The sequence below is a fragment of the Nicotiana attenuata genome, unplaced genomic scaffold (assembly GCF_001879085.1).
Source record: "Nicotiana attenuata strain UT unplaced genomic scaffold, NIATTr2, whole genome shotgun sequence".
NCBI lineage: Eukaryota > Viridiplantae > Streptophyta > Magnoliopsida > Solanales > Solanaceae > Nicotiana > Nicotiana attenuata.
Window position 1 is genome coordinate 667,748 of NW_017670351.1, and position 17,784 is coordinate 685,531.

The 17,784-nt window shown below is 41.7% G+C and overlaps 1 protein-coding gene across 1 annotated transcript; it reads right to left on the minus strand.

Moving 5' to 3' along the window:
- Window positions 1–5,083: 5,083 nt before the first annotated feature.
- LOC109238238 lies at window positions 5,084–5,779 on the minus strand. Its single transcript, XM_019404667.1, has one exon. It carries the CDS (start codon window positions 5,777–5,779, stop codon window positions 5,084–5,086), a length of 696 nt encoding a protein of 231 aa, XP_019260212.1.
- Window positions 5,780–17,784: the final 12,005 nt, after the last annotated feature.

Genomic DNA, 17,784 nt, shown 5'->3' on the forward strand with positions numbered 1-17,784 from the left:
TCCATTGTCCCTTACTTTGTCCCTCTTGTTTTGTTGAAGTCCTCTTTTTTGAGTGAGTTTGGTCAGAACAAGCGAGAAATGACTTCAAAATTTGCTACCAGCTTTCCAATTGCACAGAGCAGAATCTGGCTAGCACATCAAAGCGGCGTAAGTCAAGAAAGAATAATATGCGCATTGATTTGATAACAATCGACGTGCTTGGGGATTCATGTGAAATGCAAAGGTTCGGTAAATGTCAATTCATGAGAAATATATCGAGTATAAGGTATTGGGCTTAACGGATCATAGGTGTTTTAATTGATAAGGGTTGACAGAGAAAGTGGTTAACCAATAACAATTAAGGTCTTCTAAGTGGAAATCAAAGTTATCATGGCAAGTGAAGGAGAAATCGCCCTCAAAGTCAAGGCCATAAACCAACCACCATGTTTAAACTCACAAGTTTTCTTTGTTTGAAACAGGGACGAAGACTATGTCCAAATCAAAACTTGAAAGCTTGAATTTTTCAAATGCAATGCCCAAATCTTGTCAGCACAAAGGTTGTTTGAGAAGGTTTTTACTTGCTAGACATTCCCCTAGTTGAGATGACCATTACCTTCCAGGCATTTTCCCTAGTTGAGATGACCATTACCTCCTAGACATTTTCCTAGTTGAGAAGAACCGTACCTCCTAGGCATTCTCCCTAGTCAGAAGAGTTTTTCGCCTTCCTTAAGTTCAGGGGTCCCGCCTGGAGAATAGGGTCAGTTTTAGTTTTCTTAAGTTGTTAATCTCAAATTTCAGGGGTCCCGCCTGGAGAATAGGGTCAGTTTTAGTTTTCTCGATATTAATCTTTAGTTTTCCTTAAGTTCAGGGGTCCCGCCTGGAGAATAGGGTCATTTTTTAGTTTCCTCAAGTTATTAGTCTTTAGCTTTTCCTTAAGTTTAGGGGTTCCGCCTGGAAAATAGGGTCAGTTTTCAGTTTCCTTAAGTTGTTAATCTTTAGCTTTTCTTAAGTTCAGGGGTTCCGCTTATAGAATAGGGTCAAATTAGTTTTCTTAAATTGTTAATCTTTAGTTTTCCTTTAGTTCAGGGTCCTGCCTGGAGAATAGGGTCAATTTTTAGTTTAATCAAGCTCAGTTTATATTTTTCCTTAAGCTCAATCCCACATGAGACATCCTAGTCGAGTCTTTAATTTTACTCTCATCATTGCATCTTTCATCAATGCATAGTTCGTTTACAGTTTTTCTAACAACTCACAAATCCTCCTAGTGCAAACTGGGGCAGAAAATTTTGTTTGTTTTGTTGTTTATGATTGTAGGCACCCACCTGGAGAACGAGGGGCAATGTTTCAGAAATTGGTTTCAGGTTCAAATCAGAGAAGCACCAGGAGCCCGCCTGAGAAACGGGGTCAACTTTCAATTTCATACAAAATTAAGCGGGAGGATCCACGCCTGAAGAACAGGGTCAACTTTCAGTTTTCAAGTTCAAGTCAGAGGCATCAGGAGCCAACCTGAAGAACAGGGTCAACTTTCAGTTTTCAAGTTCAAGTCGGAGAGGCATCAGGAGCCCACCTAGAGAACAGGGTTAACTTTCAATTTCAAGTTAGAGAAGCATCAGGAGAATCCCGCCTGAAGAACAGGGTCAACTTTCGGTTTACAAGTTCAAGTCAGAGAGGCATTAGAAGCCCACCTGAAGAAGAAGGTCAGTGTTCAGGTTTCAATTTCAAGTTCAAGAGGCATTAGGAGAATCCCGCCTGAAGAACAGGGTTAACTTTTTGTTTACAATTTCAAGTCAGAGAGGCACAAGGAGCCCGCTTGAATAACAAGGTCAACATTCAATTTCCAAGTTCAAGAAGCATCAGGAGAATCCCGCCTGAAGAACAGCGTCAATTTTCAGTTTTAAGTTTAAGTTAGAAGCAGCAGGAACCCGCCTGAAGAATAGGGTCAACCTCCAGTCTTTAAGTCAAATCGGAAGTAGCACGAGCCACCTGAAGGACAAGGTTTGCAAGCTCAAGTCCTCCAAGTTCAAGTTTATTTCAAGTGCAAGCAGCAGGGTGCCCGCCTGAAGAACAGGGTCAACTTCTAGTTTTCTTCAAATTCAAGTCAGCAGGATGCCCACCTGAAGAATGGGGTGAATTTTCAGTTTCATGTTGAAGGAGCAAGTGGAGATTCAAGACAAGGAGTAGATAGGATTTTGTATTTTCTTTTATTTTTGTTGTGATTTTTCCTTTTATTTTTTATGTAATGGCAGGAACCGCGGACTGGAACCTCGATGTCACCTCAACCGGCTCTCCACCTCGTTATACTCCATCGCTCTTCTCACTTCTGAACTACACGCGACCTGATTCCTTTATAGCCAAGGATATGTAGGCAGCTCAGATACCAGGGCTCGGTCACATTCTCTTTTCTTTTAGTTTTTGTTCTCTCTAAATAAGGGTTGGATCAAAAAACCTGTCTCGTCGTTCTTTGTCTGAAAACTCTTCGTGTTTCTAGTCAAAGAGGGGCAGCTGTAGACATGTAATTTTTGACCCGCCACGTCTTCAAGCTATATTAGCGGTTTCGCATATTTTATATATTTATTTGAGTTATTTACATTTTTTCTAGGATTCTAATATATTATTTTTATGTTATTTTATTTGGTCTGTTTTAGTATTAAAAAAATCAAAATAAAAACACAAAAATAGTCTCAAGTCTATTTAATTTAAGATTAATTAGTATTTTATGTAGTAATACTATTTTCACTTATTTTTATCTATTTTTATTTAGTATGATCTTCTAAAAAAATACAAAAATAGTTTCATTAATATTTTTGTAGTCATACTACTTTACTAGGATTTTTATTTATTTATTTATTTATTCTCTACTTTTATTTTTATATAATCTTAAAAAAAATACCAAAAATAGTTTCACAATATAATATTATTTATTTTAATTAAATAGAATTATTTTTGTATTTTATGGTATAGATTTTATGTTATTTTTAGAAGGAAGATTAAGAATCTTGGGCTGGTATTGTGTTATTTCAATTTTGGATACTTCCCCAGCCCAAATCCGACAAACCTGAGCCCAATCCCTTAGCCCATAACCCAGCTGACCCATTTTAATTTTAAATCCTAGCTTTCCATCCCCACCAAATCTAATGGTCCATATTCCCCCATACCCCTATATAAACTCTATCTTCCACAAAAAATGACCTAACCCTAGAACCTCAAAACCCCAGAGAGAGCCGCCGCCACCGCCTTCCCCCCATCGTCTCTCTCAGCTTGGAAGGAAAACATCTGACGCCGCCACCACCTTCGGCAAGCTGGTCGGCGAGACATCAAAGATCTCACCGAATCCGCTCCAGATCTAGGCAGAAACTCGCCACTGTTGCCTCGCCTCATCACTCTCTAGATCTGGCCGGTTTTACCTTTGCCTGTGACCCTTACCTTTTTTGTTTTTTTATAAAACCAGGGTCATAAGATGGTTTATATCGCTAGCCGGATTTTGATATCGTGTTATTTCGTGGCTACACCTAGTTTAAGTGGTTTATTTTGATGTTTGTTTAAGGTTCCCGTCGAAACCCGTGGCCGACTGAATTTCTGGTCGACGATCTTTCATGGCTTCGTGTTTTCTGACACTGAAGTGCTGGTTTGAGGTTCTGCTTGTTGGTCTTTGCTCGTTTTTTCGGGTCTGTTTGAGAATACCCATCGTTCAACTTTTGGTACAATAGTATTGAACGCTATAATTTGCTCATCTGAGGTCACTCTTATCTTTTCCCTATCTATCTATTCTCCTTTAGTTTCATGTATGAAATTTCTTGATGATATTACTTTGTTGATTACTTCGTGAGTGCTATGTTTGGTTTTAGTCTATGTTATTGAGAACATTTTGCACAAACAAATATTTGATTCAGTTCCTTTTTTGGCTCATGATTTTACATTTTTGGTTATTGTATGTTGATTAAATAAAACAAACGGGCAGTGGAGGCTTGAACATAATTAAAGGCAATTGGGTTTCATATGATGTGTTTCATTCTTGCTTTGTTCTTACTAGTTTCATTAATGCTAGGAGCATGCTAGACCGTCAACACTCGGGTAGGCAAATCTTAGGCTTTCTTTAGTTCATTTTTAATTGAGGCGATAGGTCGTTTCTTTTAGTTTATTATCCGGGTAATCCAAAGGATTTGTAGATATTTTATTCCAGGGAATGCCCCGAAGAGCTTTGTAAATATTTGGAGGCCTTGACGAGCATTGAGGAGGCGCATATATATTTGTAGTATTATATTTTCATTTTATTTTATTTTATTTTCCTTTATTAGGTGGGGACGACCTCGAGCCTCTTGTGTTTATTTTTCTTTTCTGTGTTTATTTTTACCTTGATTTGAATATTTTAAAAGCCAACTAGATCGAGTACGCAACCATGACTTTCACGGTACTTGGAGAGTGCCTAGCACCTTGTCCCCGAGTCAAATGAACCCCCTTACCTGAATCTCTGGTGCAGACTTAGTTTTGGAGTCCAAAGTGTTTTAAAAGGAAAAATCATTTTTAAAAACGGTGATGTGGCACACCGAAACCAAATGCTAGGTGGCGACTCTGAAAAATCCTTTGAAATGCAATTTTTCGTCACTTTCAAAATTGAAAACCCTTTTGAGCTTTACAAATCACTTTGTATATTTTTAAAGGGGTTAGTGAAGGTGTAAAAAGAAAGGGAGTGTGACAGGGGTCGATGTTCAACTTGTGCGTGGCTTTCTTTGGTGATGCCCGACATATCTGTATGGCTAAAAGTGAACAAGTCTATGTTAGTTATTAAGAATTGATTAAACTTACTTAGGTCTTTCAGCTTATTGCCTATGCAGGCCTTTCTAGTAGGGTCTTTTGGATCTAGTTGAACGGGATCGAGGTCCTCTATGATCGAACTTGCAGCTTCGATTGTTTCTGGATTTTCAATGATGTCTATACTTCATCCTAAAGGGACCCCGATCCTACTGATTTATATACATATTTTCTTTCTTTTGTTGAGTAGTCGTATTATCCAGGGCGACCCGGATAGCATTCCCTGGATATGTGTTGTTCGCCTCGTATGCTGAATATTCCCTAAAGGGATAGGAACTTTATCACTTGATATAGGCTAGAAGGGATTTCCCTCATATGGTGTATCAATAACTGACCTACAATGGCATTGTACGTGGTGTCCTGGTCCATGATGTGGAACATAGTCTCCAGATTTCCCACTAGCCCAGACGGGGAGTGTGATCTCGCCCGAAGTTTGCTCAACTGCATTGTTAAAACCGGTTAGCGTGATGCAGTGCATCACTATCTTGTCCTCGAGTCGCATCTGTACGAGGACTCGAGGATGGATGATGCATGCTACTCTTCCGTCGTCAACCATAATCATCCTAACATCAGTATCAAGAATGCATAAAGTAATATCAAGTGCATCATTGTGAAGGAAAGTCAAATTTTCGGTATCCGATTCATCGAAGATGATACTTTCTTCGTGGCCATCATACCGTTCGTGCGTGATCGATCTTTTGAGTTTCTGAGTTGTGGTGAACTTGATGTCATTGATGGAGGTATCATCAGTACCTCCAATAATCATGTTGAAGGTACGAGGGAAAGACGGTGGCTTTGGCGGGTCTGGGCGTTCTCGCCTCTTTGCTAAGGTGTTCCTGCCTCTATCGCTGAGCAACTCTTTGAGGTGTCTTTGACGCAAAAAAGTCGCTACTTCTAACCTTAGAGCGTGGCAATCCTCTGGCTTGTGTCCTCGGTCTTGGTGGAACTCACAAAAGGTGTCTGACTTCCTTGTGTTCGGGTCGAACCTCATCTTTTATGGCCACTTCACCTTCGGTCCGAGCTTCTCAAGTGCATAGACCATCTCTGTAGGTGACACACAAAAATTATGAGCAAATAATAAAGGAGCCATACCTTGGTCATTTCTAGGGATGCCTGATCTCGGCCTAGAGGGGCCATCTTCACAGTGAAATTTGGGGACGGGTGGTCTGATATAAGGCTAATGCCGATCTCTGCCCGGTTACAACATTGGAGGGCCTCTTCTCGTATTATCCCTTCGTTCTCTCTTGGGTTCGGATTGCACTAAGATGAGTCATCGAGTTGTCTCATTGAGGTCTTCATCGTCTACTCTGACCTTGGCACAATAGGCATTGTGGATCTCGTCCCAGGTAGCTGGTGGGAACTTCATTAATCGACTCAATAGCTTTCTAGTCACCCTCAAACCTTCTCTGTTTAGCATGTTCTAGAAGGCTACTACGACCATTCCTTCGGAGACATTTGGTAAGGTCATCCTCACCCTGGTGAACCAGGCTAAGAAGTTCCTCGGTCTTTCTCTTGGGGATTGCTTAACGGCGAAGATATCGTTTATCCTTGTTTCATTCTTCTTGGCCTCGGCATGCGCCGTTATGAACATGTCTGCCATCTCCTTGAATGTTTCTATGGAGTAGGGCGACAACTGCGAATACCACGTCAATGCCCCTCCTCTGAGGGTTTCACTGAACCTTTTTAACAAAATTGAGTACACGTGTTCTTTGGTGAGGTATTGCCTTTCACTGCGGTGACGTAATGGGTCACATGGTCCTCGGAATCAATTGTCCTATCATAGATTCTGAGGTACGGGGTCATTTTTAAAGTTTTTGGTATGGCATGAGTAGTTGCTTTCTCCCAGTACGGTTGTTCCACAAACCTGTCGGGTGTACCTCTTTGGTATCAATTTTGGGGCACCTGGTATCTTGTCTACCCATTCTTGATGCTCTTTCATCTTTTCCTTGAGTGCCCTGTTCTTGTTCTCCATTTCTTCCATTCTTTTCAACACTGCGGCAAGGGCGATATCACATGCACTATCAATAGTTGTATGGATTACCTCAAGTCGTAGGATTCAATTGGTTGTCCCGCCCATTCTTATGCTGGGTTGTAGGGATCCTTGGGGTTTCCACGATCGTGCACGAAGCCTGCTTGCTCCTCAGGCTGACCAAAGTGTCAGTTAGCCAAGCCTCTAGGAGCTTTTTTATGGTAGGTGGTGCTCCTTCTTCCGCTGACGTGGAAGCTTCTTTTCCGTTGGGTTTGGTCATGCTAAAGAAGGGTGTTAGAAACTTCCCTAACTTGGAGGATGTCGTGGGGTCACTTTCTCATCTTGAGATTCGTACCCTTCATCGATGGCACTCATTAGATTGAGCGGTATATTGTCTGTTGCTCTTGTTCTTCTTCCTTGGTCGATCTTTCCCTTGTTACCTCCCATGGAATCCTTGATGCAAAGAGAAAAGGAACAACTTTACAGTATATTAAGTTAGCGAGTTATAACCATTCTAGATCTGAATGAAAACTGATGGTTTAACTAAGAAATCTCCACACACAGCGCCAAACTGTATGACCAAAAAATTAAATCTTGGTTTTTATACTATAAGATTTATAAAAAAAATAGGATTAATCATAGTCAATATCAATGTTCAATAGCGGATCTAGCACCTTTAGGCGAATATTTAACATGTAATTCTAGGTAAGACTATCTTGAATCAATGATGGAGCAATAATAATAATAAATGGCTTTTAGATAGTGGATGAGATAAAGATCACCCGACAAGGGTGAAATATTCATATATGCTTTCTGACAATGATGGATGATGATAAGCAATTGTATATTTCGATTCTTCTTGAATTAGGAGAGATGGGTGAAAGAAAGGAAGTGTAAAGTGAAGCTTTTTTTTTATTTAATAAAGTCAGAATCTTGCACAGAGAATGTTGTTGATATTCTTTTCAAAAGGTGTAATCCCCCCCTCCCCCGATCAACATATCTTTCTATTTATAGAAGCACACATGCTTCCAAACCCTAGATAGACAACAGAAAGGAATATTCATTAGAATATTCTCCAGGGAAACTAAATCCTAAATTGGTCGCCACATCGTACCGAAGGTGGATGCTCGTCTTCTGTTGAATCATTTCGACCTTCAACAACGACTTATTTTCCGACCTCGACCTTTTGAAGTTAGGTTGATACGTCAGTCTTCAGAGACACTATTGCGGTTGCCCGGGTCAAACACGTAAAATGAACTTTCGCCCATACTGTATAGATTCAATATTAATTTTTACACAAATAATCCCAAAAGTAGTGTATCACACATTTTAGAATAATTTAATCCCTAAAGCAGACTTAAGTGCATGATAGCACAAAAGACTAGATAGAATTGAAATATACACATAAAATGCTACACTAAGTACAGAAATATTTGAAAGAAATTGTGAAGAGAAATCATATTAGTCCACGATTCTGCAGTATTGAATAAGAGCTAAAAGTGACAGGACCAATAAGCATACCAGTGAATACCCAAATCATCATTCATGTACAAGAAGCTTATTCAAAAATTAAAACAAGAAAGGAAAAAATTGTAAGGAAAAGAAAAGAAGAAGAATAACGAGGGGGGGAAGAAGAGTGCTATTATTCCCTGCCAAAAAAGGGACATCGAGTGAAAGTTCTAGAATATATAGAAACCGTGTGGTAGCACGATCGAGATAACCACGGGGTCTCTGCTATTAGGAGATGGAGCGATAGACCTTTTTTAGAGAATTCAAATAAAGTTATGCAACACAAGCCATTTATTATTATGATAGATGTCAAGTAAAAGTACAGTAATACACGTAGCTGAGGCATTCTAACAAATCGATAAACGTGAAACTTATTCCGACGTGACTTGAACAATTCGAGCACTCGTGACAGATATCTAGGACACAGACTAGAATCAGGCCCATTAAGGCCCTGTATACGGTCAAATTGGGCTTGCCCTTTTTGTATGAATGAGACCGGGGTGTGGCAGGCCAAGGTTCGACCACATGTCATACCAAACCGTGACATGAAGTTAGATTGCCATGCGCGTTACTCAGAGACCAATCGAGATCAAGATCATCTAAGATCGAGACCGAGCGGGATAGAGATCGAGCAAGATTGAGGGAAGCCTGCCGAGCCAAATAATGGAAAGCCAAGAAATCCGTGATCAGGCGAGGATCACGGCGGAAATCTCGGCACGTATCAAGAAGATGCCGATTAATCAGCTAATCATGGGATTTCTTACTGTATTTAGGATTGTATTAAGGGTAGGACTCCTCTACTATATAAAGGGGGGTTGATCATTTATAAAGGACATCATATTCATGCAATATAAAGCAATAAGGGCTACTTTTACTTCGAGTTCGAGCAAGTCCTCACTCGACTACAAAGCCCAAGGACCTTAACCCGAGTTCGAGTAAATCCTCACTCGGGGACTATCTATCAAGCCCAAGGGCTACCTTATCTCGAGTTCGAGCAAGTCCTCACTCGGCCGTAAAGCCTACGGGCTACTTTTACTTCGAGTTCGAGCAAATCCTCACTTGACTGTTAAGCCTAAGGGCTACCCTAATTCAAGTTCGAACATTCACTCGAGGATTATTGATCTGAAACGGTCAAGGGAAATACTTATTATCGGTCCTTACCATCTCAAACCTTGGACCGTCAAATATAACTTCATAATTTTATGCTAAGGCGCTTTGACCCTTACATAAATTAACAAAAAGACGACAGATTCAAAAGCCGTGGAAGGGATAAGGTTTTATATATTCATCAAAACCTTTCTACAAGGGCGTGGCACGGCCCGATGGAAGTTCTTTACAAAGGGCCAAAGCGGCCTCGATAGAAATACAAAAACTATTTAAAAGCCTAAGTGGCCTGGTCATCTCCGGGAGTGGCATCTCCACCCTCGGGGTATTCTCCACTTTCGGGTTCTCTCAAGCTTTCAGATTCGTCATCATCACCGGTATAAGCTAATTTCCCAGCTTCAGCTTCAAGCTTCTTAGCGTTCTCGATCTCGGTTGAAAAATCAAAGCCCCAAGCATGGATTTCCTAAAGGGTCTCCCTCCGAGATAGACATTTGGCGTGCTCGACGATCCCCTCTGCTCGAATATAAGCGGCCTCGGAAACCTCCTTTGCTCGAACCTGAGCGGCTTTAGAATCACCCCGGTAAATAGCCACCACAGCATCAACATTAGCCTTGGTTGCCTTAACCTTCGATTTGGCCGCTTCAAGCTCCGTGACCAGGTTCTCCCGAACAGAATCTGTTGAACCCAACTGGGACTAGACCTTCTCGATTTTCTTGGCATGCGCCAAGGCTTTATTTTTCATACTTCGGAGTTGGATTTCAGGCGAGGCCAGCTGGGCCCGGGCAATCTCCTTTTCTGAGGCCAGGCGATCCATGTTCTTTTTCCATTCTTCGGCCTCAGTTTTCACTGTGTCTACTTCTTCACAGAGTTGCCCGATCAAATCAAGCTTTTGTTGGACCTACGGGTTCAAACCATTAGCCACCGCGCCCGAGACACTATCACTAACTTCAAAGATTCTTCTTACCTGCTCGGCCAGTTCGGCGTGTTCTTTCCGAGCCATTTCTAGCTCAGCACGGAGGCCTTTAGCTTCCCCTTCTCTTTGTCCTCATCTATTCTCAAGAAAGGTGCCTGGTGGCTCGACATTGAAGCTTTATTAGTCCTCCTCAATAGAGCCGGGGGCTATACAGGCGTATGAGGTAGTCGAGGGTGAAGAAAAACCCGTCAATTCTACTTAGGAAGAAACAAAGTAATATCGCTATCCTCTAGAAAGAGGGATGAATCTAACCGTGGGTCACCTCGTACTTCTTGCAGAAATCTATAATAATCGGATCCAAGGGACCCAACGTGAAGGGGTATGTGTAAACACTTATGAACCCCTCCATGTGGGTGGTGATTGATTCTTCTGGAGCGGGCACCACCACATGTTTTTTTACCCCAGTTGCAATCTTTTTTAACCTAGAAGAGGAGGTTATCGGGTATCGAGCATATATACCTCAATACCAGCTCGCATCAACCCGGAACCGATGAGGTCTTTTCATTCTTGAAGTCGGAATCAATGACTCACCCTCCGGGAAAGAACTCTTCAGGGCGTGGCGCCTCCGCTAGTTCCTCGACGATGGGCCGTGAAGAGGAAGCAGTTTCCTTTTGCGGAACAGTTTTGAAGTTTTAGCCATTTAATTTTTATGGATTAAGAATAATAGAAATTAAAAAGGAATACTTGGTATTTTGGGATAGAACAAGTGAAGAAACCCGGAGATCTGAAAATACAAAGCTTTGAGGAAGGCAAAGGATTTTGAAGATTAGAGTGGAGAAGATTTGAAAGTAAAGTTTGAAAAATGAAGAAGGAGGATATTTATAATTTCTCAATGACGGTTCAAAGCTGGTAATGGCCGACCGTCAACTGACGTGCATTAAATGCCTGGGAAACTATACCGACGAGACGTTTCGGTTACCTCTGCTGCTTACGTCATGATTTATCAAGGTGAAGATCGAGGGCTCAAATCGTTTCTTGTCATTACTCTCCAAAAAACGAGGGGACTATTTGTATACGGTCAAATCGAGCTTGCCCTTTTTGTATGATCGAGACCGGGGCGTGGTAGGCTGAGGTTCGACCCCATGTCATGTCGGACTATGACATGAAGTTAGATTGCCAAGCTCATGATTCAGGGACGGATCGAGACCGAGATCAGCCAAGATCGAGACCGAGCGAGATAGAGATCGAGCAAGATCGAGGGAAGCCTGCCGAGCCAAATAACGGAAAGGCAAGATATCTACGATCGGGCGAGGATTACGGCGGAAATCTCGGCACGTATCAAGAAGAGGCCGATCAATCAGCTAATCATGGGATTCCTTACTATATTTAGGATTGTACTAAGGGTAGGACTCCCCTACTATATAATAGGGGGCTGATCATTTGTAAAGGACATCATATTCACGCAATACAAAGCAATATGTTGTCTTTCTCAATATTTTGCCACTTTTTTCTTATTTATCAGTGGAATATTCGTTTGGTTCGAGGGGGATCTAGCATGAGGGCCAAAGTTATACATTTCCTTTGGTTTGCTTTATTTTTTATTTGTAGTCAATTTCAATATCAATTTACATATCTTCTTATTTTGTGCCAAGTTATATCACGTATCATTAAAACCGCGTATAAATTCAATTGTTATCCATTTTTAGGGTAAACAGGACCAATGAAGAGTTTATCCCAAAAGCGAATTTTTCCTTCCTATATAATATTTGAAACTTATTTACCAAAATTGGTCAAATTTTGTATATTACCCGCCCTAAACAAGATTTGACTACAAATTATATTTAATTTATTATTAGTACCTTAAATTAGGGGATTCTAGAGTGTGATGAACTTTGCTAAAGCTGGCCCTGCATTCCAGGTTTCACTCCGTCTCCATTTTGATACCCGTAGGGGTTGGAAAGGAATGTTCGTTCAGAAACACTATGCCTTCTCACCGTGAATACATTTTTTTAATGAGTGCAAACTTATGCAGAGGTAAATTTCATAGCCGAAAAGATCTATACAAATGTTGTTATTTCCATTTTAGTTATTGGAATTTGGAACTATTTACAACCTAGGGAGATTGTTGCTCAAAGATGCTCAAAGATTGGGTTTAATCACTACTTTTGTATACAGTCAAAATTGGGTTTGCCCTTTTTGTATGACTAATCGAGACCAGAACATGATAGGCCAAGATTCACCCTCCTCTTATATCGAACCACGATGCAAAGTTAGGTTGCCGAGCTCGTGACCCGGAGATCGATCAAGATCGAGACCAAGCAAGATAGAGATCGAGTGAGATCGAGGGAAGCTTACCGAGCCAAATAACGGAAAGCCAAAATATCCGCAATCGGGCGAGGATCACAGCGGAAATCCCGGCACATATCAAGAAGAGGCCGATTAATTAGCTAATCATGGGATTTCTTACCTCATATAGAATTATATCAAGAGTAGGACTCCCCTACAATATAAAGGGGGTCTGATCATTTGTAAAAGGCATCATATTCACACAATAAAAAGCAATATACTGTCATTTTCTAGCTTTCATTATCTTGTTATTCTGTTCATAAGCTAGCTGAAACATCTTTGGTTCAAGGGTGACTGAACTCGAGGGCCAAGGCTATTCAATTTGTGTGGTTTGCATTTACTCTTTCATCGTCAATTTCAATACTAATTTATTCTTCTTAATTTGTATCAAGTTATACCACGTGTCCTTAAAATCGCATATAAATTCAATTGTTATCCGATTTTAGTGTAAATAGGTTAGCGCCCACCGTGGGGCTAAGGATAATAGTGATTACCTGGTACAAACTTTGGTAACACACACTATTTTGCACTTGTTCTTTGAAGTATCTTTGATTACAGGACTAAAAAATGTCGAACTCTCAGTCAGCACCCCAACACACTGACAATGATTTTGGCCACCACGGCAAAAATGACAACATAGCACCAGGGAACGATGTTCCCTTGGTTGGCCTCGATGGAGTCCCGGCTGTATATCCAATCGACGTCAATTCACATGTAGCCATTAACAGAAATTTGGCCATCAATCCCGAAGGCAGCGTCCGCAGGGATGCTCGATCAGCTGCTTAGAGCGCACGTGGTGGTGAAGATGGCGGGATCAGCCTGCGGGTGATCTCAAAATGTTTCAGGCTCAGCAGGAAGCAATAGCCCAGCTCCAAACCCATAATCACGCACCGAGCAGGGTCGAACTCGAGCCATCACAAGAAGTTGTACAAAGGGTCGAGTCGGTTTCAAGGAAATTGAGCGAGAAAGAATCGGAGACCAATCCTGCTATCATGAAGATGCTCAAAGAACTGACAAAGCGAATCGAGTCAGGGGAAAAGAAGATCGAGGAAAACGATAAGAAGGTGGTAACTATAACTCCAGGGTCGATCAAATCCCGGGGACACCGCCAATATTTAAAGGACTGGATTCCAAAAAGTTCGTACAAAAGCCTTTCCCCCCAGTGTGGCTTCGAAGCCAATCCCCAAGAAGTTCAGCATGCCCGATATTCCTAAATATAATGGGATAATCGATCTGAACGAGCACGTCACTTCTTACACGTGTTCTATTAAAGGGAATGACCTATAGGATAATGAGATCGAATATGTCCTGCTAAAGAAATTTGGAGAGACCCTGTCGAAGGGTGCTATGATATGGTACCATAATTTACCACCTAATTATATTGACTCGTTTGCTATGCTTGGAGATTCTTTCGTAAAGGCACACGCCAGGGCCATTAAGGTCGAAACCAGGAAGTCGGACCTTTTCAAGGTAAGGCAGAAGGACAGATGCTCAGAGAATTCGTGTCTCGATTCCAAATGGAACGGATAGACCTGCCATCGGTTGCTGACGATTGGGATATTCAAGCCTTCACTCAAGGTCTAAACATTCGAAGTGGCTTCACAGCAGTTGAAGCAAAATTTGATAGAATACCCAGTTATCACTTGGGCCGATGTGCACAATCGGTATCAGTCGAAGATCAGGGTCTAGGACGATCAACTTGGGGCTCCTTCTAGGTCCGTCTATCCTATTAGACCCGTCGATAGAATCAAGAGGGATATTGACCGAGAACCAAGGTCGAATAGAGAACGATATCAACCATATAATAGAGACTATAGGAACAACGGATCTGGGTGAAACTCTACACGAAATGAAAGAAGAAATGATCGAGGTCCAAGCTTATGGGGACTTATAAGCAAGAACGGTTTCGATAGATCTATAGGTCCCAAAAAAGGCACCACGATTATCGGAGTACAACTTTAATGTTGATGCAGCTGCCACAGTGTCGGCTATCGGGTGCATCAAAGAACCCGAGTGGCCTCAACCTTTGCAAATTGATCCAACACAAGGGGATCCCAACCAAATATGCAAACATCCACACATGGCCACAAGATAGATAATTGTCTATATTTGAGGGAAGAAGTAGCCCGATTGTTCAACAATAGTCACCTTCGAGAATTTTTGAGTGACCCAGCTAAGAGTCACTTTAGAAACAGGGACTCCAACAAACAAAATAAACAAGACGAACCCCAGCACGTCATCCATATTATCATCGGAGGGGTCGATGTTCCTCAAGGTTCGATGACGAAACGCACCAAAGTGTCAATCACAAGGGAAAACAGACTCGAGATTACCTACCAGAAGGGACTCTATCTTTTAACGACGAGGATGTAGAAGGAATCATGCAACCCCATAATGACGCACTGGTAATTTCTATACTTACGAATAAAACTCGAGTTAAACGTGTGCTAATTAATCTAGGTAGCTTGGCCAACATCATTCGATCGAGGGTCGTAGAATAACTCGGCTTACTGGACCAGATCGTACCTGCAGCCCGAGTGCTAAACGGATTAAACATGGTCTACGAAACTACTAAGGGAGAAATAACATTGCCAGTAAACGTAGCTGGTACCACCCAGGAGACCATGTTTTATGTGATCGAGGGGGACATGAGATACAATGCCCTATTTGGAAGATCATGGATCCACAATATGAGAGTCGTGCCCTCGACCCTTCACCAGATATTAAAATTTCCAACACCAAAGGGGATAGAGACAGTTTACGGGGAACAACCCGCCGCAAAGGAGATGTTTGTCGTCGATGAAGTAATTCCAATATCAACACTCTCATCGACAAAGGACTCAGGTTCAAAAGCGAAACAAGGAGCCAAATAGCAATCATCGATGCCAGCCTCGACCCAATCGGACAAGCAAGGGATTGACGAAGACGACGAATACGGGGTTCCTCGATCCTTTATTGCCCCTGATGATTCCAATTCTACCAAATCAACGGTCGAAGCACTGGAACAGGTCGTGCTAATCGAATATCTGCCCGATCAAAAGGTATACTTGGCACGGGGTTAACTCCCGAGCTCAGAAAAAAACTTGTTCAATTTCTTACAACTAATATGGATTGTTTTGCTTGGTCCAAACTCAATATGACAAGGATCCCACCAGAGATCACTACTCACAAACTGAGCTTGGACCCGAAGTTTCGTCCGGTAAAATAGAAAAGGAGACCCTAGTCCGAGATCAAGCATGCCTTCATCAAGGACAAGGTAACTAAACTCCTTAAAATACGGTCCATCCGAGAGGTCAAATACCCAGAATGATTAGAAAATGTTATAGTAGTTCCTAAGAAAAGGAACAAACTAAGAATGTATGTGTATTATAAAGATTTAAATAAGGCATGTCCCAATGATTCTTTCCCCTTGCCTAACATCGATTGCATGATCAATGCCACGGCCGACCATGAGATTCTCAGTTTTCTCGATGCCTATTCCGGGTATAACCAAATACGGATGAACCCAGGTGACCAAGAAAAAACCTCTTTCATCACTAAGTATGGCACATACTGCTATAATGTAATGCCATTTGGATTAAAAAATGCCGGTGCCATTTACCAACGACTAGTAAATCGAATGTTCGAAGAACAAATAGGAAAAATCATGGAAGTTTATATTGACAATATGTTAGTTAAATCCCTGCGAGCAGAGGACCATTTAAAGCATTTGCAGGAAACCTTCAGTATATTGAACAAATACAACATGAAGCTGAATCTAGAAAAGTGTGCATTTAGGGTCGGATCCGATAAATTTCTCGGATTCATGGTATCCAACTAAGGGATCGAGATCAACCCCGACAAGATCAAAGCTATTGAGGATATCACAGTAGTGGATAATGTAAAGGGTGTACAAAGGCTAACCGGGTGCATTGCAGCCCTAGGGCGATTCATATCGAGGTTGTCCGAAAAAAGCCATTGATTTTTCTCGTTGCTGAAAAAGAATAACAACTTCACATAGACCCCGGAATGCCAACGGGCTTTAGAAGAACTTAAGCGATACTTATCGAGCATGCCATTGCTTCACATGCCAAGGGCAGATGAACGACTATACTTGTATCTAGCAGTATCGGAAATAGCGGTAAGTGGAGTTCTAGTCCGAGAAGAACAAGGTATGCAATTTTCAATTTATTATGTCAGTAGGACCTTAGGTGAGGCCGAAACTAGATACCCTCACCTAGAAAAATTGGCACTCGCCTTGCTAAGTGCCTCTAGAAAACTGAAATCATATTTTCAGTGCCACCCTATATGTGTTGTGACAACCTACTCTTTACGAAATATAATGCATAAACCCGAACTCTCGAGACGATTGGCCAAATGGGTCGTAGAAATCAGTAGGTACGATATCGAATATCAACCCCATACAGCTATTAAATCTCAAATTTTGGCAGATTTCCTGGCCGACTTTACGGGGGACCTAATACCCGAAGTCGAAAGAGAGTTGTTCGTAAACTCGGGAACGTCTTCAAGAATCTGGACCCTCTTTATGGATGGTGCCTCAAACATACATGGGTCCAGACTCGGCATCGTACTGAAGCCGCCCACAGGCAATATAGTTAGACAACTATTAGAACTTTAAAATTGACTAACGATGAGGCCGAATATGAGGCCATGATTGCAAGTCTTAAACTAGCCAAAGGCTTGGGGACGGAGGTGATCAAAGCTAAATGTGACTCCCTCCTTATAGTAAACCAAGTAAACGGAACATTCGAGGTTAGGGAAGAACGAATGTGAAGGTACTTGGACAAGCTACAGGTAACGTTGCATCGTTTGAAAGAATGGACTTTGCAGCACCTGTCCTAAGATCAAAACAGTGAAGCCAATGCCCTTGAAAACTTAGGATCGTCGGTCGAAGACGAGGAGCTCAACTCGGGGGCGGTCGTACAACTCATAAGGTCGGTAGTAGAAGAAGGTCAAGCTAAAATAAACTCCACAAATTTAACCTGGGATTGGAGAAATAAATACATAGAGTATTTTAAGACCGGAAAACTTCCTTCAGATCCCAAGGAATCGAGGGCTTTGCGCATAAAAGCAGCAAGATTCAGCCTGTCCAAAGACGGAACCTTGTTTAGGAGAATGTTTGATGGCCCACTAGCAATATGTCTGGGACCGAGAG

Excerpts from the sequence above, each read along its gene's own strand:
- LOC109238238 (XM_019404667.1), bottom strand. The coding sequence starts at position 5,779 with ATGAGGTTCGACCCGAACACAAGGAAGTCAGACACCTTTTGTGAGTTC.